Genomic DNA, 25743 nt, shown 5'->3' with positions numbered 1-25743 from the left:
TTTCTACGTTCTCTTTCTTGGTAATTACAACTCCTCTTTTACCATCTCCTTCTTCCATGGCCTTTCTCCTGAGTCCAGCTTTCTGATATATTTGTAAGTCCCTTAACACCTCAAATGTAGTATGACCACAACTAAACACTCTCTTTGACGTCTAAGCCAGGTCTTGTTCTGTATTTTTCTATTTTTTTTCTTTGTTTTTTGGGTTTTTGGTTTGTTTGTTTTTCGGCCGTGCCATGCAACATGTGGCATCTTAGTTCCCTGACCAGGGATCAAACCTGTGCCCCCTGCATTGGAAGTGCAGAGTCCTAACCATTGGACCACCAGGGAATTCCTGGATTTTTCTATTTCTATTAATAGTAGAACCAGATTCAAAATCTTAGTAATCTTTTGACTCTTTTCTCCTTTGTATCCCACATCTTAAACAATTGCTAAGTCCAGTATGTAATACTCCCAGTATCATTTCCTTTTACAAAGCCAAAAGCAGGCTTTTATTGACTGTTGCTGTCCAGAGTAACCTTCCCTTGAATTCTCCTATTAAGCTTGTTATTCCTTTCTTTCAAGGAAAACTTCATTACCCTTCACTCATCCCCACTCCACCTAATACACTCCTGAACTGCCACTCAAGGCCCTTCGTGTTCTTAACTCAGCTGGGCTTTCAAACTTTTATCTTCTTTTGCCCTTTGTGTACTCCTTCATTTCCTTGCACATCATCCAAACCAGATTTCTATATAAGCATCCATGTCTTTGCTTATACTTTCTTGCATCTAGAAAGCGTAAATATATATTTTAAAAGACTTACTAATGTTTAAGATACAGATAAATAGTATTTTAAAATGTAGCTTTCCTGACAATAAGAATCCAAACTGTTTGTAAGAAGCTGTAAGGATCTAATCTGCCTTCATTACTATTTCTCTAATTTAAAAGTAATTATTGTCCTGAATGAGACCTTTCAAATATTTTTTCTTATGTAGATTCCTAGAATTCTTTCAGTATTGAACATACAAATCTAATATGAAATAATGTCTTATTCTCTAATGTAATGGCATATATCAAGCATATAGTACTCATATGATAAACTTTTCTCCTAATCAAATGCTATTTTCTGCCTTGCATTTTATAATTGTATTTTTAAGGTTTACATTATATAGGCTTTTGTGTTTTGTATAGGTTTCTTTTATTCTCACTGAGAGTGACTCTGTGGAGATAGCATTTCTAATTTCCCTTCCTTTTTTTCTTTATCCAGGGTTTTTTTCTCACAGTTTCCCCAGAGTCAGTTTTAAAAGTGGCTCACCATGCTTCTGAAAACAACAGAATTTTCACTTTGAATCTGTCTGCACCATTTATTAGTCAGTTCTACAAGGAATCATTGATGAAAGTTATGCCTTATGTTGACATACTCTTTGGAAATGAGACGGTGAGTAATTTTTTTTTTAAAGTACCTACTTGTTTTGGTTTCTCTTTGTGTATATGTTTAGAAATATATAAATAAAAACTGTGCATTTGAGAATTAAGTAAAACTGCCTCAGTTTGGACCACTCTAACTCAGTATTTTTAGTATTTCCTTCAGAATATACTAATTTCTTACACAGTAAAAAATTAGTCTTTTAAAGGATTAGGTTATTCAGGTTTATAATTTACATGTAGTAAAATTCACTCTTCTTATACGTTTCTGTGAGCTTTTGCAAATGCATACCTGTCATGTGACTGTGACTACAAGCAAGATAAAAAACATTTTCATCACATTTATCAGTCAACCCTTGCCCTCATCCTTAGCCCTTAACATCAACCTCAAATGACCTTAATTAAAAAGAAAATGAGGAGGAGCCTTAACAAAAATAAAAAGCATTGGAGAGCACACAGAAAACTCTTTAATAAGAGCTCACATTTGTAAAACATATGTAAAAAAGATGGAAAGCATTTATAGAACCAGGGAACAATGCTAAAAGTTTGGCAGAGACATTGAAGAATAGAAAAGAATAGAGGCCCAAGAATAATTAGGTTTGCAGAAAATGCTGATGATATCAAAATGGTCTTCATTGTTTAAAAAAACTCCAAAAGTACAGTCAACAGAAAAAGTAATTGGACTTCATCAAAATTAAAAACTTTTGTGCATCAAAGGACACTATCAGGAAAGTGAAAAGACAACCCATGGATGGTAGAAAATATTTGCAAATAATATCTATCGGTTCAGGGATTATTATCCAGAATATATATCTTAACAACTCAAATACATCTCAACAAGAAGAAAACAACCTAATCTAAAAATGGTCAAAGGACTTAAATAAATATTTCTTCAAAGAAGATGTATCAATACAAAGGGCCAATAAGCATGTGAAAAGATGCTCACCATCAGTAATCATTAGAGAAATGCTTATGAAACTAAAGTAAGATATTACTTGACACGCAGTAGGATGGCTGTTTTCAAAATAAAAAAATGGAAAATAACAAGTACTGGCAAGGATGTGGAGAAATGGGAACTCTTGTGCATAGCTGGTGGGAATGTAAAACGGTGCAGCTGCTGTGGAAAACAATTTGGTGGTTATTCAAAAAGTTAAAAAGAGAATTATTACCATATGATCCAGCAATTCAACTTCTAGGTATAACCAAAAAACCTTCAAAGCAGGGATTCAAATGCTTTTACACCAATGTTTAGCAGCATTATTCACAATAGCCACAAGTTGGAAACAAACCAAATGTTCTTCAACAGATGAATAGAAAAATAAAATCTGGTATATACATACAATGGAATATTATTCAGCCTTTAAAAGGAATGAATTCTCATACATGGTACAATATGAATGAATCTGGAAAACATTATGTTAAGTGAAATAAGGCAGATACAAGCAGACACCTATTGGGTTTTCCTATAAGGATTCCTCTGAAATGAAGAATCTGGAATAGAAAAACTCATAAAGAAGGACAGCAGAATAGTGGTTACTAGGCACTGGGGGGAAAGGGGAGTTGGGAGTTATTTAATGAGTACAAAGCTTCTATTTGGGATGAAAGAAAGTTCTGGAAATGGATAGTGGTGATGATTGCACAACATTGTGAATATATTTAATGTCAGTGAATTTAACACTTAAAATTGTTAAAGTGGTAAAATTTTACTTTATGTATATTTTACCACAATTTAAAAAATTGGTTGATTCTACAGATTGGTAAAGTTAAAGTTTGGCTAGAACTTAGTACTGTATAGATTATTAAAGAAATTATTTTTCCCTACCTAGAAGAGGAAGTAGTAAAATTACAAGCTACTACATGGCTACAAGTCATGTCAGGATAACTTTTTACTTTTTTTGTATGATTGCTATTCATATGAATTCAACAGATATGTAGTACCTATTATGGCAGACCAATAAACAGTAGATGTATAGTATATTTGAGAAGATTTGTCATAATATGGATTATAGAATAATAAATATTGGATACAGGGCAATTAGATATATTTGATAGTTTACTGAACCAGTCTCAAAAAGTCCTCCGATAAATTAATAGATTTCTAGTGATATGCTTCAGTGTTTGCTCAAGTAAACTATCAGTGATTAAGATAAAGCTGTATTTGTAGATAATGCAAACGCACAGAATGTAAATAATGCAACACGTTAATAGATACCAAGTAAGTTGAATGTCAAAATGAGACTTTCAGCAATTTTAGTAGATTTGGAAATACCAGTTAAGTGATGAAATTTAATGAGGATAAATAAAAATGATACCATATTTGATTATAAAAAAGCAAATATGTTTTTATGAGCTTTATCTCTTTAATCTCATATTTCATTGTTCTCCTTGAATAGTAATAATAAACTATCTTGGGTTCTCTAGGAAAACAAGGGACATTTCTAAATTGCAATAAAGTGCGAAATATATTTCTCAGGGAATATACACAGGATTGCTTTGTCCTTCTCCCCCTCTTTCTCCCTCAAAAGAAAAAAACAAACAAACAAAAAAAAACAAACAAATCTACTGTGCTTAATATAAATTCTCAAAATGTCAGCACTTGGCTCTTATTTTCTACCTAGTGCCACTTTCCTTTTCATAGGATTGTGTACTACTAATGATGTTTTAAAGCTTTTCTGATAACCTCAGAAAGTATATTTTTTAAAAAAAAGAACTTGTCCACCAAGGCTATCTCTTCACAGATAATGAAGGACAGTGATCCTTATGAGACAAGGAATAAATGAGCCCTATGATTAACCCAACTTACCACTTGAAGAGAATTTCTAGGCCATTGCACAGAGGAGAACCCACATAGAGCTTGGCAGTCTCTTTGAATTGAAGAGATGGAGCTGGAAGTTCAGGAAATCTAACAGCTAGCCAGCTGGAGTTTGCACTTCATAGTACCCGAAAGGAAAGAGCTGCATAGAGAGAGAACACAGATTTGCAGAGTCCCACCCAAGTCTTTCGGCTGAGTACTGATCAGCTGTGAGGAAACTAATGAAGGCTGGGAAAAGAACCACCTGAGAAGATAGCCTGTAACCATTCTTATTCTACTAGCTAGAGTAGAGAACCTCATAATTCATGAGCTTCAGAGTACTTAGAACACCATTGGGGCAAAATTAGTCTAGAGTGAGGCTCCTTTTGTCCCTCTGAACAATATTATCCCAATATGCATACAGTGCCCTGTATTGGGTTAAAGAAATTCCCTTCTATTCTTAGTAATCTGAAGGCTTTTTATCTGGAATGGATGTTGGATTTTGACATTCTCCCCCCCTGATTTTAGCAAATTCAATCCAATAATAGGATAATTCATCATGACCAAGACTGTAGGGTTGGTTTACCAATCAATATAATTCACCTTTGTAAAAATAAAAAAACATCACCATCTTAATAGACACAGAAAAAAACCTATGTCAGAATCCAACATCCATTCCTGATAAAAAGCCCTCAGAGTACTAAGAATAGAATGGAACTTCTTCAACCCAATACAGGACATCCACAAAAAATGTACAGCTAATATCATACTTAATGATTAAAAACTGAATACTTTCCTCTAAGATCAGGGACAAAGCAAGGATGTTCATTCTTTCCACTTTTATTCAGCATTGTACTGGAGGTTCTAGCCCGTGCTAATAAGGTATGAAAATCATCGAGATTAGAAAGGAAGAAGAAAAACTGTTACTAAACACCATGATCATCTTTGTAGAAAAATCCTTTGAAATCTACAAAGAGCTATTACAAATAAAAATGAGTTTAGCAAGGTTGTGGGATACAAGATAAACACACAAAAACCAGTTGCATTTCTATATAGTAGCAGCAAACACACAGAAATTGAAATTTAAAATTACTATTTCCATTACGATAAAAAGATATAACGTACTTTGGGATAAATCTAATAAAATATATACAAAACCTGTATACTGAACACTACAAAACATTGTTGAGAAAAATTAAAGAACTAAGTAAATGGAGAGAGAGGGCATGTGCATGGATTTTAACTCTATTGTGAAGATGTCAGGTCTCAAATTGGTCTTTGGATTCAACATAATTTAATTTAAAATCCCAACAGGTTTTTTGTTTGTTCATTTTCTAGAAGTCAACAATCATATTCTAAAATTAATATGGAAAAACACTGGACTAAAATAGTCAAACCAACTTTGAAAAAAAAAATCAGAGGACCTACACTACATGGTGTCAGGACTTATAAAGCTACAGTAGTCAATACAGTGTGGCACTGGCCTAAAGACAGGCAAATAGATCCATGGAACAGAGGAGATAGTACAGAAATAGACCAACTATTGATTCTTTAGCAAAATTTCAGTAGCAATTCTGTAAATAATAGTCTTTTTAACAAATTATGCTATGGCAATTGAATATCCATATCCAAAAAAGCAAAACTTCAGCCCATACAACATGCAACAACTATTCAAGTGTCCAACATTAAAAAGTATGACCATACGAGATATTTGCACGAGCTGCTAGAACTGTCATACACTGCTGGTGAGAATGCAAAATGGTACAACTACTTTGAAAAATAGTTTTCCAGTTTCTTACAAAGTTATATATAACCCACCATATGATCTAGCTGTCCCCCCGCAAGAGAAATGAAAGTATATGTACGTATAAACACATACACAAATGCTTGTAGGAATTTTTATTTGTAAAATCCAAAGTCTAGAAGCAACTCAGTGTCCATCAACTGGTGACGGGATAAGCAAACTGTGGTATATCCATACGCTAGAATACTAGTCTAGAAAAGAAATGAAGTATTTATACATGCACCAACATGGATGTATGTCAGAATATTTATACTGAGTGAAAGATGAGCTGCCAGACAAAAAGTACATTCTGTGTAACTCCATTTAAATTAAATTCTAGAGAATTCAAACTGTAGTGACAGAAAGCAGATTCGTGGTTGCCTGGGAAGGAGTTGTGCTGTGAGGCAGTGATCACAAATGGACGTAACAAAACTTTTGGACGTAATGAATGTGTTCCTTATCTTGATTGTGATTGTAGTTTCAGGACTTTATGCATGTGTCAAAACTTATCTAATTAGATACTTTAATTTGTGCAGATCATTATATGTGAATTATACCTTATAAAGCTTTTTTGAAAGAATACGTACTGTGTGATTCCATTTACATAAGTTTAAAAATGGGGAAAATTAGAGTTGTTCATATAAAAAGCTCTAAAGAACCAATGTTAAATGAAGACATGAGGGACTTCCCTCATGAGGTGGTCCATAGAAAGTACTGTTGACCTGTGAAAACCACAGGGGGTTGGGTTGCCACCTCTAAAGGCAATAAAAATTCTGCATATAATTTATAGTCGGCTCCCTGTACTCATGGTTCCACTGCACCTGAGGTTCCAACCAACGGCAGATCCTGTAGTTCTGTAGTATTTACTGTTGAAAAAAATCTGCATATAAGTGGACACGTGCAGTTCAAACTGGTGTTGTTCAAAGGTCAACTGTGCTCAGTTTTTGTTAGGTAGTGTTGAAGGTGTTCTTAGCAGTATTGATATTACTCCTCTCTTAAGTTTTCACTTAACTAACTTGCTTGAATAACATGCGCTCTCCATTCCCTTGATAAAACATAATAAGTAGTGCCAAGTGAATAAGGAAAAACTATTACGCTATTAGGCTGTTCTCTGATAGACCAACTTCTCTTCCTACAAATTTGCTTTTAATGATTATATAATCTGATAAAATAGAATAGAGTGCAAATAGAATGAGAATTCGTTTAATGAATTAAGTTTGGGTACAAAACTCAGTAAAGACAAATTGCTTTAAAAAGTTGTTCTTGAATTAGGTGTGGGCATGAAAAGTTTTAAAGATTAAAGGAAGAAGAAACTAAATATCTGCACTCAGGAGTACTCCATAGAAGTCTTCAAGTTTTGACTCTCCTTTAAAGAAACTAAAAGTGAAATTCATAAACCATGAATTATGGATCTGATTCTATAAGAAAGGCTCTAGAATATCAGTCAGCATACACACATTAAAAGTCTTGACCCTGGGCTTCCCTGGTGGCGCAGTGGTTGAGAATCTGCCTGCTAATGCAGGGGACACGGGTTCGGGCCCTGGTCTGGGAGGATCCCACATGCCGCGGAGCAACTAGGCCCATGAGCCACAACTGCTGAGCCTGCGTGTCTGGAGCCTGTGCTCCGCAACAAGAGAGGCCGCGATGGTGAGAGGCCCGCGCACCACGCTGAAGAGCTGCCCCCACTTGCCACAACTGGAGAAAGCCCTCGCACAGAAACGAAGACCCAACACAGCCAAAAAAAAATAAAATAAATTAATTAATTAATTAAAAAAAAAAAAAAGTCTTGACCCTACTTTAAATATTAGCAAATGATATATCATTATATATTAATAAAATGTTTATAGACTTTTTAAACTAAATTTTTTAAAATTTAATCAATTTGCTGATTTATTAGCTAACTACTGTTCCTTCCATTTCCTCATATGTAAAATGAAGGATTTGTGTAGAAATACTAGAAGATCTTTTAAATTTTTTTCTTAGAGCCTAAAAATGTTTTTTACAAAAACCGTGGATTCATTTTTCTCAGATGTTCTAATAGTAACACTGACCAATTTTACTATAAATCAGCAAGTCCTTGTTCTGAAATCTAGAATAATATAATCCCAAACATTAATTTTAGATAGTTATTCTTTTCATTGTTAACAGGCTCAACTGTAATGCCTTACAAGCTAGATTTTTTTTTCTCTTCTTTCACCCCTATTGTTTCTTTTCTCTGTTTGATTTGCCCAGGGAAAAGGGTATTCTTCTCTAAGGAATGTCTGAAAATATTTGGTTGAGCTCATTCTGAAACAAAATAGAAGTATTCACAGGAATACCGATACTCCATTAATATGATAAAAACAAAGTATAAATTATTAACTGACGTGATTTACTTTTTTTCTTTCTTTTATCACGATAAAAAATACAGAACAAAATTTACTACTTTTGAGTGTATAATTCATCGGCTTTAAGTACACTGACAGTGTTGTGCAACCATCACCACTATCTATTCACAGAACTTTTTTATCTTTCCAGAAGAGTAGCTTTGTACCCATTCAACAATAACTGCTAATTCCCCTTTTCCCCCAGTGCCTGATAACCACTATTTTACTGGATTTCTCTATGAATTTGCCTATTCTACGTACCTCAAAAAGTAGCATCACACAATAGTTGTCTGTCTGGCTTATTTCACTGAAGATAATGTTTTCAAGGTTCATCCATGTTGTAGCATGTATCAGAGTTTCCCTTGTTTATCCATTCATCCATTGATGGATATTCAGTTTATTTTTACCTTTGACTTTTGTTAATAATGCTGCTGCTGCTGGTATACAAGTATCTGTTCAAGTCCCTGCTTTCAGGTTTTTTGGGTATGTAGAAGTGGAATTGCTGGATCATATGGTAATAATCCTCTTTTTAACTTTTTGAGGAACCACCAAATTGTTTTCCACAGCAGCTGCACCATTTTACAGTTCCCACCAGCAGTGCACAAGGGTTCCTATTTCTCTACATCCTTGCTAACACTTGCTATTTTCCATTTTTTTGGCAATAACCATCCTAAGGGGTGTAATATAGCATCTCATTCTGATTTTGATTTGTGTGACTTACTTTTAACTGAGATTCAGAAATGCATAGCAATAAATTTTTATGTTGGCTCAATTAAAAATTCTTGGTAACCTGGTAAATTGCATTTTATACTTTTAAACTACACATCTGAATTTATTGGTTGTCCTTGTTAAGGTAGTTTTGAAACTACCATAATATATAAATTATTTAAATGTTACATTGTATTTTTAATTTGTTTCTGACATCTTCAAAGTTTAAAGCATTTCCCTTCTGCGACAACCATTTGTTACCTAGACAACCATTTGTTACCTAGACTCAGCTTAAAAAAGGACATTCTACATGCAGGTAATTATATTCATTGATGCCTGCTAATGCAGTCTGCTTTGTAGTCATAATCTAGCAGTACATGACTAAAGAACTTGATTATTCTTGTTTTTCATTTTTATTAAATTAAGAACTTTTTTTGAATAGTGTCATCTTGCAAATGGTTCTTAAGAGTAATACTTTTCAAGGCTCCATAATGACTAGATAATTAACCTGCCAGGATTAAGTACACTCAACTTTGCTTCAGGATACTTAACTCTCAAACAAGGTCAATTATCTCATGATAATAACTGCTTTGTCAAGAGTTACCACTTAATTCCACAGTGAAACGTCACATTACCCGTACAATGCGCTTTAAGATAGAGTTTAAACAGTAAAATACAGCTTGAAAATTGGGCAGAATTCAGTTTAATTATTTCATACATATTAAGAATGCTACATTTTAGATAAAACTCTCCCACATAGACCTAGTGTTTTGAATCTCACAGATGATTTCTGTTTATAAAGATTATGTGTTACTCTGTTTCATCCATCCTTCTGCTGGCATTATTCCCACACTGTACATTTTCTTTCAGGGAAATCCATTTTAAACCTATTGATCCTACAGAGGATTCAGTATGTTAAAAACCTCTAGTGCAGACTAGGAAAATTGAAATTACTGTCTCTTTCCTAAGTGATGATTTAACTTTTTAAAAAAATATCCCTTATCAATGAATGAATTACAAAGCAATATACAAAATTCTGCAGTTTTTTTGTTGTTGTTTCTGTTGTGGCTGAGTAGCTCTTAAATCATATTAGGATAGTGATGTATAGCCAAAAACAGGAATGCTACATGATGCATCGGGACATTCTGAAAGAAATGAATAATTGGCTTTAATTACTTGAATCCATGTTTTCTAAACCTGAGTAATGGCTGTGTCTCCTTATAAGTAAACCCTGATCATCTTTTTACTAAAGCAGATGGATTAGGTTAACTTTTTCTTCTTTTACGTAGTTTGCTGGGAGAGGAGGGGGACATTTATTGATATTTATTGTTTACACTGTTAAATCCTTAATCTTTCTAATAGCCATTGATTCTTTTTAAAATAACAATATAAAAATTAATAATTGGAAAACAGCAATAGTGCTTTAATTGTAAATAACCTTTGGTAAACTCTGTCTTATCTAAAGTAGTCTGTCAGCGTCTATAGAAAGATGTCATTTGCTGTTTCACTATGAAAATCTGTGTAAATCTTTAAATTATGTGCACCAAATATAATAAGTGCTATGAATGCATACATCTTCATCCAGATAGTCTCTCTTTGGTTAGGAGACTTACTGTTCTTCATAAAGGTATTATTTTTAATTATGGGAAAAACTTCCTTTCTCTCTAAGTCTGTACATTTTATCCTCAGGGAATTCCTTTTTGAATTGTTACATCTTTTTGTTAAATCTAATTCCTTAAGATACATGATTTCCAGACATTTTCAGAGAGGCAGGCTGTCACCAGATCCATATTCTGACGGGAGAAGAGATGGTCTTTTCTTTCCTCATATCAAGGTGTTTCCAACATGAATGTGGGGAATAGGGCTATACCTAAAATGGTAATTCTACCCTTGTAATTATACAAAAGTGCCTAGTTTCTTCCAAGGAAAGATGGAAGTCACCTTCCTGAGACTCTTCTTATAGATCTTTCCATTCCTCTCTCTTTACTATAAGCAAACAAAGTGAGAGGAGCCTATGATACAGATAAAAATCTAAGGTTGTTATAAGATCAATCCAGGGAAGTGGGAAATGATGTTTCAGAGAAGATACGTAACCCCTTCAAAAAAATTAAAACTTATGGTGCTCATATAAAATTCTGATGTATTTTCTGCTAAGGATAATGAAATTTCAATTAAGATAGGGCTGTGGCATTGTAAGATTGCTGCTTAGCTCCTGGATTCAACTTTCTCCTTTGGGTGTTTCTGATATATTTTACTCACCTGGAAAAAAAAAAAAAATGAGATTCACTGTAGCACAAGGGAGTCTTCTAATGTCAGTGGCATGTTGTAAAGATGTGCTGTGGGAAGGATTTGGAAAGAGCCAAAGGCTATTTAACTGTAAGCTTTGTGTGTCTCTTCCTTCCTTTCTACTTAACTCTCTCCTTTTCTCTTCCAGTCCCCACCAACATACCCTTCCTTTCTTACTCCCTTCATCTCCCTCCCCTTACCAAGCTACACTGCCTCTCTAATGATGAAAGGTTTTCAAATCATTCCCAAACTCATCATTGGCTTAAAAAAAAAAAACAAAACCCTGTAATTTGAAATGGTTTGAATTGCTGTGGAGATAATCATATTTTATGCAGATGTCTTTCTGTGTTATTCAGTATTTCAATTACTCTTTTTATTTGAATGTTTTAGATACTGTACTATAAATCTGTGACTATTTTAGTATTATTTGTCTAGTATGCCATGATATAAAGGTAATGAGTTAATATTTAAACTTTCTATTTAATGAATTTAAAAATTTTCTTATTACTAAAATTATAATGAAATTGACTTATGCTTGTAAATAAAAACTAAATTTATATCACAGAAGAAGGAGCCCAGGACTATATTTAGAAAATCCGTTTTTTGACTCAGCTTGAATTTTTCTGTGCCTTTCTTCTTTGACATTAGGAGGATAATTGGCAAATTTTAAATAGGTTTTATAGATTAGTTAATAGTATTTTATCAACAGTAATTTCTTAGCTTTGATGATTCTAAAATAGTTATGTAAATGTCCACATTTGAAATACTCCTAACCTCCTTTTTCTGATCCAGATCCAATCCAGGATCTCAGTTATCATTTACTTACCATGTTTCCTTAGTTTCTTTAATCTGGAGCAATTTCTTCGTATTTCTTTGTCTTTTATGACTATTACACTTTTGAAAAGTACAGGCCAGTTATTTTGTATTGTATGGAAGGTCCTTCGAGGTAGGATTAACTGATATTTTTTCATAATTCTTTTTGACAAGAATACCTCAAAATGCTGTTGTCTTTTTTCATACATTATATCAAGATTTCAGCTTGTCTCATTACTGATGATATTGACTTTGATCACTTGGTTAAGAAGATGTTGATCCAGTGTACGCACTTTAAAGTTACCATTTTTCCCTTTTAATTTAAATAATAATTATCTTGGGAAATATTTACAAGAGATTATGTACATATTTTGTGTTTTCAATGTACTTTCACCCACTACTTTTAGCATTCATTGATAATTCTTGCCTCCAGCACTTACTGCCTCCAGCACTTACTGCGTGTTTACCAAATGGTGATTTTTCTATTCCCATCGTTTCTTCTACATTTTTAAAAATATTTATTTATTTTTTATTATTATTTTCTCTCTTTTTGGCTGCATTGGGTCTTAGTTGCAGCACACGGCCTCTTTGTTGCAGTGCACAGGCTTCTCTCTAGTTGTGGTGCTTGGGCTCCAGAGTGTGTGGGCTCTGTAGTTGCAGCACGTGGGCTCTCTGGTTGTGGCGCAGGGCTCAGTAGTTGTGGTGTGTGGGCTTAGTTGCCCCGCAGCATGTGGGATCTTAGTTCCCCAACCAGGGATCGAACCGGCGTCCCCTGCATTGCAAGACGGATTCTTTTTTTTTTTTTTTTTTTTTGCAAGACGAATTCTTAACCACCAGACCACCAGGGAAGTCCCTCTTAAATTTATTAATTGGAATCCTGTGTAAGGAAGAAATGCTCCCTCTCCACTTATTAATTTATTTGTTTATATCAGTATAATTTATGGATATTTATTCTATGGGCTATAATCCTTTTAAAATCATTAATTGTTTCTCCATTTATCTCAGTTTTGGCCATTAGGAGCTCCCTCATCTTGGCTCCTCTGTTCTTTTGACACGCCCTGATTAATTTTTTAGCACTTCTTTACTTCCTGGCACCACAAGTTGTTCCAAGTTCATCTTGTATTTTTGCCTGTCTCAGCCCTGGAATCATCTGTTTCTTCGTAGAGTTCTGGTTCCTTGAAGACTGGTTTATTAGAAATTGTACTTAGAAACCAAGAGCTGGGAACTAGGTGTGCTCAGTGCTACTGGGTATCTTCTGGGCCCTCTAAGCAAACAGACCTAAGAAATATATGTGTGTGTGTGTGTGTGTGTGTGTGTGTGTGTGTATACACACTTTTATATTTGTCTGTCTACCTACCTACCTACCTGGCTATATTTGTATTAAAAATCATGAGGCTGAAAGGAAAACTCAGATTGCAATCCAGCATCACAAGGTTAAATCTAAACTTCCTTCTTTCCTTATTCATATTTCCTTTCCTTGGCAGTAAGACCTGGCTTTCATTATCTGCAATTTAATGACTAATTTGCTCAAATCTAAAATACCTGTAGTTTCAGAATTGCAAAACCACCCTTAGGAGAAGGTGAGTGTATTTTGTATGCAGGAGGGACATGAATTAGGGGCTAGAAGACGGACTATGATAGACATCCTATAAAATATTCCCCTTTGATCCCTTTCTACTGGTATTTATGATCTCATGTAGTTCTCTCTTTTTGACTGTGGGGCTGGGAGCTAGTAACTTATAACAAATAGAATATGGCAAAAGTGATGACATGTCATTTCCAAAGCTAGATTACAAAAGTTCTATGACTTCTGTCTCATTTTCCCTCTCTTGCTCACTTTCTCTTGGAGCCCCCATTCTTTTTTTTTTTAAGATTTTTTTGATGGTGGACCATTTTTAAAGTGTTTATTGAATTTGTTACAATATTGATTCTGTTTTATGTTTTGGTTTTTTGGCCCCGAGGCATGTGGGATCTTAGCTCCCTGACCAGGGATCAAACCCACACCCCTTGCATTGGAAGGTGAAGTCTTAACCACTGGACCACCAGGGAAGTCCCTGGAGCCTTCACTCTTGGGAAGGCAAGCTGCCATGCTTTGAGTTGCCCTTAAAGAGAGACTCATATGTCAAGAACTGATGTCCCCAAATCAGTAGCCAATGAGGACCTGAGAGTTACATGAATGAGCATAAATGAACTCGGAAGCAAATGTTCCCTTAATCAAACATAAGATGACTGCAGCCCTGGCCTATACTTTGTTAGCAGCCTTGTGAAAGACCTTGATTAAGAGGCACCTAGCAAAACCATGCCTAGATTCCTGATGTGTAGAAACTATGAGATAATGTGTTTGTTGTTTTAACTCACCAAGTTTTGGAGTAATTTGTCATGCAATAATAGATAACTAATACTTGCTGAGAAAAACATATTTATGAACTAGAATTCAGTATTTGTGTACAGTTTTTTTTTTTAAGCATGCGACACATTTACATGGTTCTAAACATAAGAACTATACCAAAAAATTTCCTCAGAAGTGTCCCAGGACCTCTTCTCTCTCTGCTTCTTTCTTCCTTTGTTTCTTCCCACCTACCCTGTGCATAATCTGACTCACATTCCTATATTTCTCTTAGCACAGATAACCAGCAGAATGTATATTTTTTCATATCTCCTTCTTTGTTACATGAAATATAGCACACTGTAGGTTCTCTTTGCACTTAGTTTTTTGTTTTTGTTTTTTGGGTTTTTTGTTTGTTTGCTTAAATATATCTTAGAAATGTTTGTTTGTTGATTTTGCTTAAATATATCTTAGAAGTCATTCCATAAAAACTCATAGAGATCTTTCTCATCTTTTTCATAGTTGTATTTACCCAACTATGTGAATGTACTATAGTTTATTCAATCACCCTCTTGTTATGGACATGTAGGTTCTTTACAGTATTTTGCAGTTAAAAACAATCTTTCAATAAATAATCTTGTGCATGCATGTTTTTATGTTGTTAGAGGTATTTCTTCAGAGTAACTTCCTAGAGGTGGGATTGTTGGGTCACAGAATAAGTGCATGTGTAGTTTTGTTAGATACTGCCAAATTCCTCTCCACGAAAGATACAACAGCAGTATATGTGAATATTTTCATTCCCAACAGCAGTATATGTGAATTTTTTTTCTAATGGGGTTATTTTAATGTTTGAATATTAACTATTCTTAAGGCACTGCCATCAAATAGAATTCATTAGAAGTGTCCGATTCTAGCCTTATTTCAAAAACTTGGTTGCTGCAAGAATTAAACTGAATTAAGACTATAACTTGATTCAGCACCTATCAGCCAATTCATTTTAGCACAGGAAAAATAATCTAAAAAATAAAAAAGTGATAATTTTTTAAGGTATAGACTGTAAAGACTTCCATCTCATTTTTCCTTGTTTGTCTAAAATCATTCAATGAATATGAATGAATCCTCATCATATAGTTTTATTTTCTGATCCTATATTTTTATCTTCATTTTCTTTTCTCCTACAAATCCCTCTTTCTCCTGCACTACCTAACTACTCATGTTTTCCAGAATGCACCATATTTATTTTTGCCTTCATGTCTTTTCATATTCTAATCCTTCTGTCTTTATCCTTACCCCTCTCCAACTCTGTATGACTAACTTCTACTTATCCATTAAAACTCAGTTCATATATTACTTCCCTCACCTTCTCCTCTCCTTCTCCTCCCCCCTCCACCCTCATTCACTTAGTCATTTTATAAATTTGATTTTTTGATATTTTGTGTGTAATTATAAGACATTTTTTTCTTAATACTTACATTGTTCAGTAATTACTTGTTAATGTATTTTCTCTTACACTAATGTATTCCTTTACAGCAGACTTCTGTTCATTATTATAGTCCTACTGCCTAACAAATAATATGTATTTATTAAACATTCAATAAATGAATGAATGAGTTTTTTCCTTTGCTGGGAGAGTTTGAACCTTTGAAAATTACAGAGAATAGTTGTCTTTTTAAATATGATTGTCCTGCTTAATCACCACTTTTGATCTTAGAAAGATTTAGGATTTAAAATTTGATCTTAAATCTGAATCCACCAAACTAAAATTTGTAACTATTTTAGACTGTATCTAACACATTTAAAATATTTTTAGGTAATATAATATTTTCCTTCAGTTTGACCACGATTTATTGAGAGCATATTCTACATCAGGCACTGTGTTCTACATCTGTATTCTAAAATCTTTTTAGAATGTTAACACTGCTGTTACACAGTCACTCACTTATCACCATCTTTTTCCTCTCAACTTTTTTCAAAATAAGAATCTGCAATGTGTTTTCACGTATGGAGTTCAGGTCCAGCTTAGAGGTCCCAGTCCATGTGAATCGTTTTAAGAGCCTCAATTTTGTGGTAACCCTGTACTAATTTCACAAGCCCAGGGGACCCTGGTTTCCACCAAAAGTATTTTGTCAGCCCTCTTACTCTCTGGTTTCAATCCATACTGTAGAGAAGGGAGACCAGGGAACTGAAACTTCAGCTCCCTCTTTTCACATTTCGCTATCTAAAAAACAGATTTAAACCTATCATCTTTTCCTATAGTCAAGAAATGATTGGTTCCTCCTATTTTCAATTCCTTTTCCTTGGAAGGGTGTCCTAACATTCTTTCTAAAATATGACTGCTCATAGGATTGATGTTAGATATTTTTAAGCCAAATAGGTATGCTGTCCCCATGACTGTTGTTATAATGTTAAATTACTATTCCTTTTGAACATTATATAATGAATAATACATTTTGAGAGGAGATGTGTGTTTTCAGTAACTGACCTGAATAAAACTAAATATTAAGTGTGGAGATATTAGTTAATAGAGTGGATATTAGTACTAATTTATTCATATTAGTACTAATTATTCATATTAAGTTAGAATTCTTAATTTCACAAATAGAGTTCTTTTATTACAGCATCAAGCCAACTAGGGTTGATAGTTTGTACAAAATTAATTTTTTACAACATGGGGAAACACACGTTTTTCTCTCAGCATGGTATTAATTTAAAAATGACCTCTTCGAGCAGAAGCAAGATGAACTACAATCCTGCAGCCTGTGGAACAAAAACCACATTCACAGAAAGATAGACAAGATGAAAAGGCAGAGGGCTATGTACCAGGTGAAGGAACAAGATAAAACCCCAGAAAAACAACTAAATGAAGTGGAGATAGGCAACCTTCCAAAAAACAATTCAGAATAATGATAGTGAAGATGATCCAGGACCTCGGAAAAAGAATAGAAGCAAATATCAAGAAGATGCAAGGGGCTTCCCTGGTGGCGCAGTGGTTGAGAATCCGCCTGCCAATGCAGGGGACACGGGTTCGAGCCCTGGTCTGGGAAGATCCCACATGCCGTGGAGCAACTAGGCCCATGAGCCACAACTACTGAGCCTGCGCGTCTGGAGCCTGTGCTCCGCAACAAGAGAGGCCGCGATAGTGAGAGGCCCGTGCACCGCGATGAAGAGTGGCCCCCACTTGCCACAACTAGAGAAAGCCCTCACACAGAAGTGAAGACCCAACACAGTCAAAAATAAAAATATAAATAAATTAATTAATTTTAAAAAATGTACTTTAAAAAAAAAAATTTAAAAAAAAAAAAAAAAAAGATGCAAGAAATGTTTAACAAAGATCTAGAAGAATTAAACAACAAACAAACAGAGATGAACAATACAATAGCTGAAATGAAAACTACACTAGAAGAAATCAGTAGCAGAATAACTGAGGCAGAAGAATGGATAAGTGACCTGGAAAACAGCATGGTGGAATTCACTGCTACAGAACAGAATAAAGAAAAAAGAATGAAAAGAAATGAAGACAGCCTAAGAGACCTCTGGGACAACATTAAATGCAACAACATTCACATTATAGTGGTCTGAGAAGGAGAAGAGAGAGAGAAAGGAACCGAGAAAATATTTGAAGAGATTATAGTCGAAAACTTCCCTAACGTGGGAAAGGAAATAGCCACCCAAGTCCAGGAAGCGCAGCGAGTCCCATACAGGATAAACCCAAGGAGAAACATGCTGAGACAGATAGTAATCAAATTGGCAAAAAGTAAAGACAAAGAAACATTATTGAAAGCAGCAACGAAAAAAACGACAAATAACATGCAAGGGAACTCCCATAGGTTAACAGCTGATTTCTCAACAGAAACTCTACAAGCCAGAAGGGAGTGGCATGACATATTTAAAGTGACGAAAGGGTGGAACCTACAACCAAGACTACTCTACCCGGCAAGGATCTCATTCAGATTCGATGGAGAAATCAAAAGCTTTACAGACAAGCAAAAGCTAAGAGAATTCGGCACCACCAAACCAGCTCTACAACAAATGCTAAAGGAACTTCACTAAGTGGGAAACACAAGAGAAGAAAAGGACCTGCAAAACCAAACCCAAAACAATTAAGAAAATGGTCATGGGAACATGCATATCAATAATTACCTTAAACGTGAATGGATTAAATGCTCCAACCAAAAGACACAGGCTCGCTGAATGGATACAAAAACAAGACCCATATATATGCTGTCTACAAGAGACCCACTTCAGACCTAGGGACACATACAGACTGAAAGTGAGGGGATGGAAAAAGATATTCCATGCAAATGGAAATCAAAAGAAAACTGGAGTAGCAATACTCATATCAGATAAAATAGACTTTAAAATAAAGAATGTTACAAGAGACAAGGAAGGACATTACATAATGATCAAGGGATCAATCCAAGAAGAATATATAACAATTATAAATACTTATGCACCCAACATAGAAGCACCTCAATACATAAGGCAGCTGCTAACAGCTATAAAAGAGGAAATCGACAGTAACACAATAATAGTGGGGGACTTTAACACCCCACTTACACCAATGGACAGGTCATCCAAACAGAAAATTACTAAGGAAACAAAAGCTTTAAATGACACAATAGACCAGATAGATTTAATTGATATTTATAGGACATTCCATCCAAAACAGCAGATTACACTTTCTTCTCAAGTGCACATGGAACATTCTCCAGGAGAGATCACATCTTAGGTCACAAATCAAGCCTCAGTAAATTTAAGAAAATTGAAATCATATCAGGCAACTTTTCTGACCACAGTGCTATGAGATTAGAAATGAATTACAGGAAAAAAAACGTAAAAAACACAACCACATGGAGGCTAAACAATACATTACTAAATAACCAAGAGATCACTGAAGAAATCAAAGAGGAAATCAAAAAATACCTAGAGACAAATGACAATGAAAATATGACGACCCAAGACCTATGGGATGCAGCAAAAGCAGTTCTAAGAGGGAAGTTTATAAGCTATACAAGCTTACCTCAAGAAACAAGAAAAATCTTAAATAAACAATCTAACCTTAAACCTAAAGGAACTAGAGAAAGAAGAACAAACAAAACCCAAAGTTAGCAGAAGGAGAGAAATCATAAAGATCAGAGCAGAAATAAATGAAATAGAAACAAAGAAAACAATAGCAAAGATCAATAAAACTAAAAGCTGGTTCTTTGAGAAGATAAACAAAATTGATAAACCTTTAGCCAGACTCATCAAGAAAAAGAGGGAGAGGACTCAAATCAATAAAATTAGAAATGAAAAAGGAGAAGTTACAACCGACACTGCAGAAATACAAAGCATCCTAAGAGACTACTACAAGCAACTCTATGCCAATAAAATGGACAACCTGGAAGAAATGGACAAATTCTTAGAAAGGTATAACCTTCCAAGACTGAACCAGAAAGAAATAGAAAATATGAACAGACCAATCACAAGTAATGAAATTGAAACTGTGATTAAAAATCTTGCAACAAACAAAAGTCCAGGACCAGATGGCTTCACAGGTGAATTCTATCAAACATTTAGAGAAGAGCTAACACCCATCCTTCTCAAACTCCACCAAAAAATTGCAGGGGAAGGAACACTCCCAAACTCATTCTATGAGGCCACCATCACCCTGATACCAAAACCAGACAAAGATACTACAAAAAAGGAAAATTACAGACCACTATCACTGATGAATATAGACGGAAAAATCCTCAACAAAATACTAGCAAACAGAATCCAACAGCACGCTGAAAGGATCATACACCATGATCAAGTGGGATTCATCCCAATGATGCAAGGTTTCTTCAATATACACAAATCAATCAATGTGATACACCATATTAACAAACTGAAGAATAAAAACCATATGATCATCTCAATAGATGCAGAAAAAGCTTTTGACAAATTTCAACACCCATTTATGATAAAAAACTCTCCAGAAAGTGTGCATAGAGGGAACCTACCTCAACATAATAAAGGCCTTATACGACCAACCCACAGCAAATATCATTCTCAATGGTGAAAAACTGAAAGCATTTCCTCTAAGATCAGGAACAAGACAAGGAGGCCCACTCTCACCACTATTATTCAACATACTTTTGGAAGTCCTAGCTGCAGCAATCAGAGAAGAAAAAGAAATAAAAGGAATACAAATTGGAAAAGAAGAAGTAAAATAGTCACTGTTTGCAGATGACATGATACTATACATAGAGAATCCTAAAGATGCCACCAGAAAACTACTAGAGCTAATCAATGAATTTGGTAAAGTTGCAGGATGCAAAATTAATGAACAGAAATCTCTTGCATTCCTATGCACTAATGATGAAAAATCTGAAAGATAAATTAAGGAAACACTCCCATTTACCATTGCAACAAAAAGAATAAAATGCCTAGGCCTACCTAGGGAGATAAAAGATCTTTGTGCAGAAAACTATAAGACACTGATGAAAGAAATTAAAGATGATACCAACAGATGGAGAGATATACGATGTTCTTGGATTGGAAGAATCAATATTGTGAAAATGACTATACTACCCAAAGCAATCTACAGATTCAATGCAATCCCTATCAACTTACCAATGACATTTTTTACAGAACTAGAAGAAAAAATCTTAAAATTTATGTGGAAACACAAAAGACCCCAAATAGCCAAAGCAGTCTTGAGGGAAAAAAACGGAGCTGGAGGAATCAGACTCCCTGACTTCAGACTATACTTGATTACTACAGTAATCAAGACAATATGGTACTGGCACAGAAAAAGAAATATAGATCAATGGAACAAGATGGAAAGCCTGGGGATAAACCCACGCACCTATGGTCAACTAATCTATGACAAAGGAGGCAATATACAGTGGAGAAAAGACAGTCTCTTCGATAAGTGGTGCTGGGAAAACAGGACAGCTACATGTAAAAGAATGAAATTAGAACACTCCCTAACACCATACACAAAAATAAACTCAAAATGGATTAAGACCTAAATGTAAGACCAGACACTATGAAACTCTTAGAGGAAAGTATAGGCAGAACACTCGCTGACATAAATCACAGCAAGATCTTTTTTGATCCACCTCCTAGAGTAATGGAAATAAAACCAAAAATAAACAAATGGGACCTAATGAAACTTAAAAGCTTTTGCACAGCAAAGGAAACCATAAACAAGATGAAAAGACAACCGTCAGAATGCGAGAAAATATTTGCAAACGAATCAACAAAGGATTAATCTCCAAAATACATAAACAGCTCATGCAGCTCAATATTAAAAACACAAACAACCCAATCCAAAAATGGGCAGAAGACCTAAATAGACATTTCTCCAAAGAAGATATACAGATTGCCAACAGACACATGAAAGAATGCTCAACATCATTAATCATTAGAGAAATGCAAATCAAAACTACAATGAGATATCATCTCACACCGGTCAGAATGGCCATCATCAAAAAATCTAGAAACAATAAATGCTGGAGAGGGTGTGGAGGAAAGGGAACCCTCTTGCACTGTTGGTGGGAATGTAAATTGATACAGCCACTATGGAGAACAGTATGGAGGTTCCTTTAAAAACTACAAATAGAACTACCATACGACCCAGCAATCCCACTACTGGGCATATACCCTGAGAAAAACATAGTTCAAAAAGAATCATGTACCAAAATGTTCATTGCAGCTCTATTTACAATAGCCAGGACATGGAAGCAACCTAAGTGTCCATCATCGGATGAATGGATAAAGAAGATGTGGCACATATATACAATGGAATATTACTCAGCCATAAAAAGAAATGAAATGGAGGTATTTGTAATGAGGTGGATGGAGTTAGAGTCTGTCATACAGAGTGAAGTAAGTCAGAAAGAGAAAAACAAATACAGTATGCTAACACATATATATGGAATCTAAGGAAAAAAAGAAAAGAGCCATGAAGAACCTAGTGGCAAGATGGGAATAAAGACACAGACCTACTAGAGAATGGACTTGAGGATATGGGGAGGGGGAGGGGTGAAATGTGACAGGGTGAGAGAGTGTCATGGACATATATACACTACCAAATGTAAAATAGATAGCTAGTGGGAAGCAGCCGCATAGCACAGGGAGATCAGCTCCGTGCTTTGTGACCACCTAGAGCGGTGGGATGGGGAGGGTGGGAGGGAGGGAGATGCAAGAGGGAAGAGATATGGGAACATATGTATATGTATAACTGATTCACTTTGTTATAAAGCAGAAACTAACACACCATTGTAAAGCAATTATACTTCAATAAAGACGTTTAAAAAAAAAAAAAAAACTAAAAATAGAATTACCATATGACCCAGCAATCCCACTACCGGGCATATACCCAGAGAAAACCATAATTCAAAAAGACACATGCACCCCAGTGTTCATTGCAGCACTGTTTACAATAGCCAGGTCATGGAAGCAACCTACATGCCCATTGACAGACGAATGGATAAAGAAGATGTGGTACATATATACAATGGAATATTACTCAGCCATAAAAAGGAACAAAATTGGGTCATTTGTAGAGACGTGGATGGATCTAGAGACTGTCATACAGAGTCAAGTAAGTCAGAAAGAGAAAAACAAATATCGTATATTAACGCGTATATGTGGAACCTAGAATAATGGTAGAGATGAACCAGTTTGCAGGGCAGAAATTGAGACACTGATGTAGAGAACAAACGTATGGACCCCAAGGGGGAAAAGCGGCAGCAGGTAGGGGTGGGGGTGTGATGAATTGGGAGATTGTGATTGACATGTATACACCAGTATGTATAAAATGGATGACTAATAAGAACCTGCTGTATAAAAAAAAAAGAAAAAAAAATAAAGCAACATGACTGCTAAAAATAAGTAAATAAATAAAATAAAAATGACCTATTCAGTTTTTGCCTCTTCCAGGAGGGAAATTCTGGTTAGGAGGTAAATTCAGTTTACTCCTTCATAATCAAATTTCCCTTTTGTTCTGCTAATCTGAGAGTTTACATTTCTTGATATGCTGAACCCCGAAATGCACCATAAGGAATACCACAAAATGAATTAGTAGAACTTTTGTTTGTTGCTCAGGATGTTTAGATCAGCTACAAAATGGGTGAAAAGACACAAACCTATCAGGCAGTGTTGTCACAACTGAACGGTACTTGGTACTGTTTTTCAAATAACAAGTGGAAGAAGTGGAATATTTAGGAAAGGGGAGGATTTAGGAGGGGCCTTTTAAACTGTGATTTTAATGCATTAATTACTGTGTGGCAAAAGCATGGGAAGAGTTAGGCCTTTTCTAGAAATATTTTAATCTCTATTTGTCTAGCTACTCTCAGTTAGATTTATACTGAGTTCTGGATTTTGTTTCTTTTCTTTTATTCTAAGCAATCAGAAAAATACTCCTAATATGTCACTGATTTAGTTATCAGATTCCCTTTATCTCTTTGTATAGTAGGTAACATGAGTACAGGGAATGTTTCTAGAAAGATTGCTCATGCCTAGATCAATTTCAAGGTAGAGCCTTTAAAAATTACCTGTGTTGTGAGAAAATAGAACATCCTGGATAGTAGAGAGAAGAGTAGAAATAGAAGTGGAAAAGAAGATGGACAAACTTCCAGATGATTTGATACCTTTTGGGACCCCCTCATTCTTAAGACAGTAATTGAGGATGTATTCAGTTTTCTAATTTATTTTATAATGATCTTTAATATAATGTTAATAAATTTTTATTCTGGAAATTTATAAATATGACGAATTTACAAGTCAAAATTATATATTTCATCAAAGTACCTTTAAGTGATTTTTAACAATTTTCCAACTATAATAATAATACATGCTCATTTTAGAGAATGAAAAATATAGAAACATGCTAAGAAAAAAATTAAAATCAACATTCATTATATCATCCAGCATTAATTATTCCAAAACATTTTTGTGTTTCCTTGCAGTGTTTTTTTCCATACATATATTTAAACTTTTTATTTTGAAATGATTTCAAATTAGAGAAGAGTTGTAAGAAGAGTACAAATTAATTTCTACCATATGCTTTAAGCATTCTCTCTTTCTGCCTTTGATACACAGCATATATTCAAATTTTTCTTGTCTTCCAGGAATGTCCTTTCTAGTAATTTTGTTCTTCTACTTCAAGATCCAATCCAAGATTGTGCGTTGCCTTTATTTGTCATATCTCTTTGTTTTCCTTTAATCTGGAACAGTTCCTTGGTCTTTCTCTGTCATGACATTGGCATTTTCAAAGAGTATAGCCAACTTTTGATATATGCAAAGTTTTAACAAATTGACATTATTTCCATTATTATAATTTTATTTCTCCTTTTCTACTTGCATTATATTTTCGTCATTTTCCAACGTCATTAATTGTCCTTCAAGTATCATTTGGGGTTGCTGTATAATACCATTTATTTTTATTAGTCTTGTATTGTTGAATGTTTTTAATGTTTCTGATTTTTTCAGTATTCAAATACAGTTTGGAAGAACATCTTTGTAAATAAATTTTCAATGTAATTTTGATTTCTGAATTCATCTATCAAGTATTTGTTAAGTGCTTACAACATGGAGCAACAAAACAAAAATCCTACAGAAGACAACAATTAAATTAATCTCTATGGTTAATCTCTATGTTAATCTCTATGATTCTGAATATAATTAAAATGGAAATTTGGAAAGGGGGAAAAGTACCAGATAATGAGTTTGCCAGATTCAGCGTAGAGAAATACAGGATTTCCATTTAAATTTGAATTTCAGATGGGATTCACAATATTTGAGGCATAATTACACTAAAAAATTATTAATTACATATATGAAATTCACGTTTAACGGGGCATCTAGTATTTCATCTGGCAGCCATACCAGAAGATTGAGTGTTCAGGAAACCTTCATGGTAGAGGTGATGGAAGGGAGTAAAGAAGATGTTTTACACAAAAGGAATGGCTTCAGAAAGCCACTGAATGTAAGAATGGAGTATGCTCCATAAGGATAAAAACTTTGTGTCTCATTCACATTAGGGATACTTAGGTGAATAAGAACAGTTATGGTCCCTACCCTTATGGATTTTACAGTCAAGCAGGAGTGACAGACATTATTTAATTAAGGTACTTCTTAATTTATAAGTATCAACACAATCAAATATTATGAGGGGAAGGTACTTTGTTCTGAAATTATATAAAATAAGGATGTAGTCTTAAAAACCTGACCAGGTTCGACATGGAGTTATGTTGTGTCTTGAGGGAGTGACACAATTTCTTTTATGAAGTTTTCC

The 25743-nt window shown here is 34.6% G+C and overlaps 1 protein-coding gene and 1 non-coding gene across 4 annotated transcripts in view; one reads left to right on the top strand and one right to left on the bottom strand.

The window, feature by feature from the left end:
* Positions 1-25743, top strand: part of ADK (adenosine kinase) — a 511842-nt gene that overhangs the window by 359288 nt on the left and 126811 nt on the right. For all 3 annotated transcript variants that reach the window (XM_059899210.1, XM_059899208.1, XM_059899209.1), the window contains one exon: positions 1244-1414. In XM_059899210.1, the coding sequence (XP_059755193.1) occupies positions 1244-1414 (171 nt within the window). The remainder of the gene's footprint in view (positions 1-1243; positions 1415-25743) is intronic.
* Positions 255-327, bottom strand: TRNAG-UCC (transfer RNA glycine (anticodon UCC)). The gene has a single exon. It is a non-coding gene; the product is annotated as a tRNA-Gly (tRNA).

This window comes from Balaenoptera ricei, chromosome 16, assembly GCF_028023285.1.
Source record: "Balaenoptera ricei isolate mBalRic1 chromosome 16, mBalRic1.hap2, whole genome shotgun sequence".
Lineage (NCBI taxonomy): Eukaryota > Metazoa > Chordata > Mammalia > Artiodactyla > Balaenopteridae > Balaenoptera > Balaenoptera ricei.
Note: the sequence above shows the minus strand (reverse complement) of the source record. Positions and strands in the feature narration are given on the sequence as shown.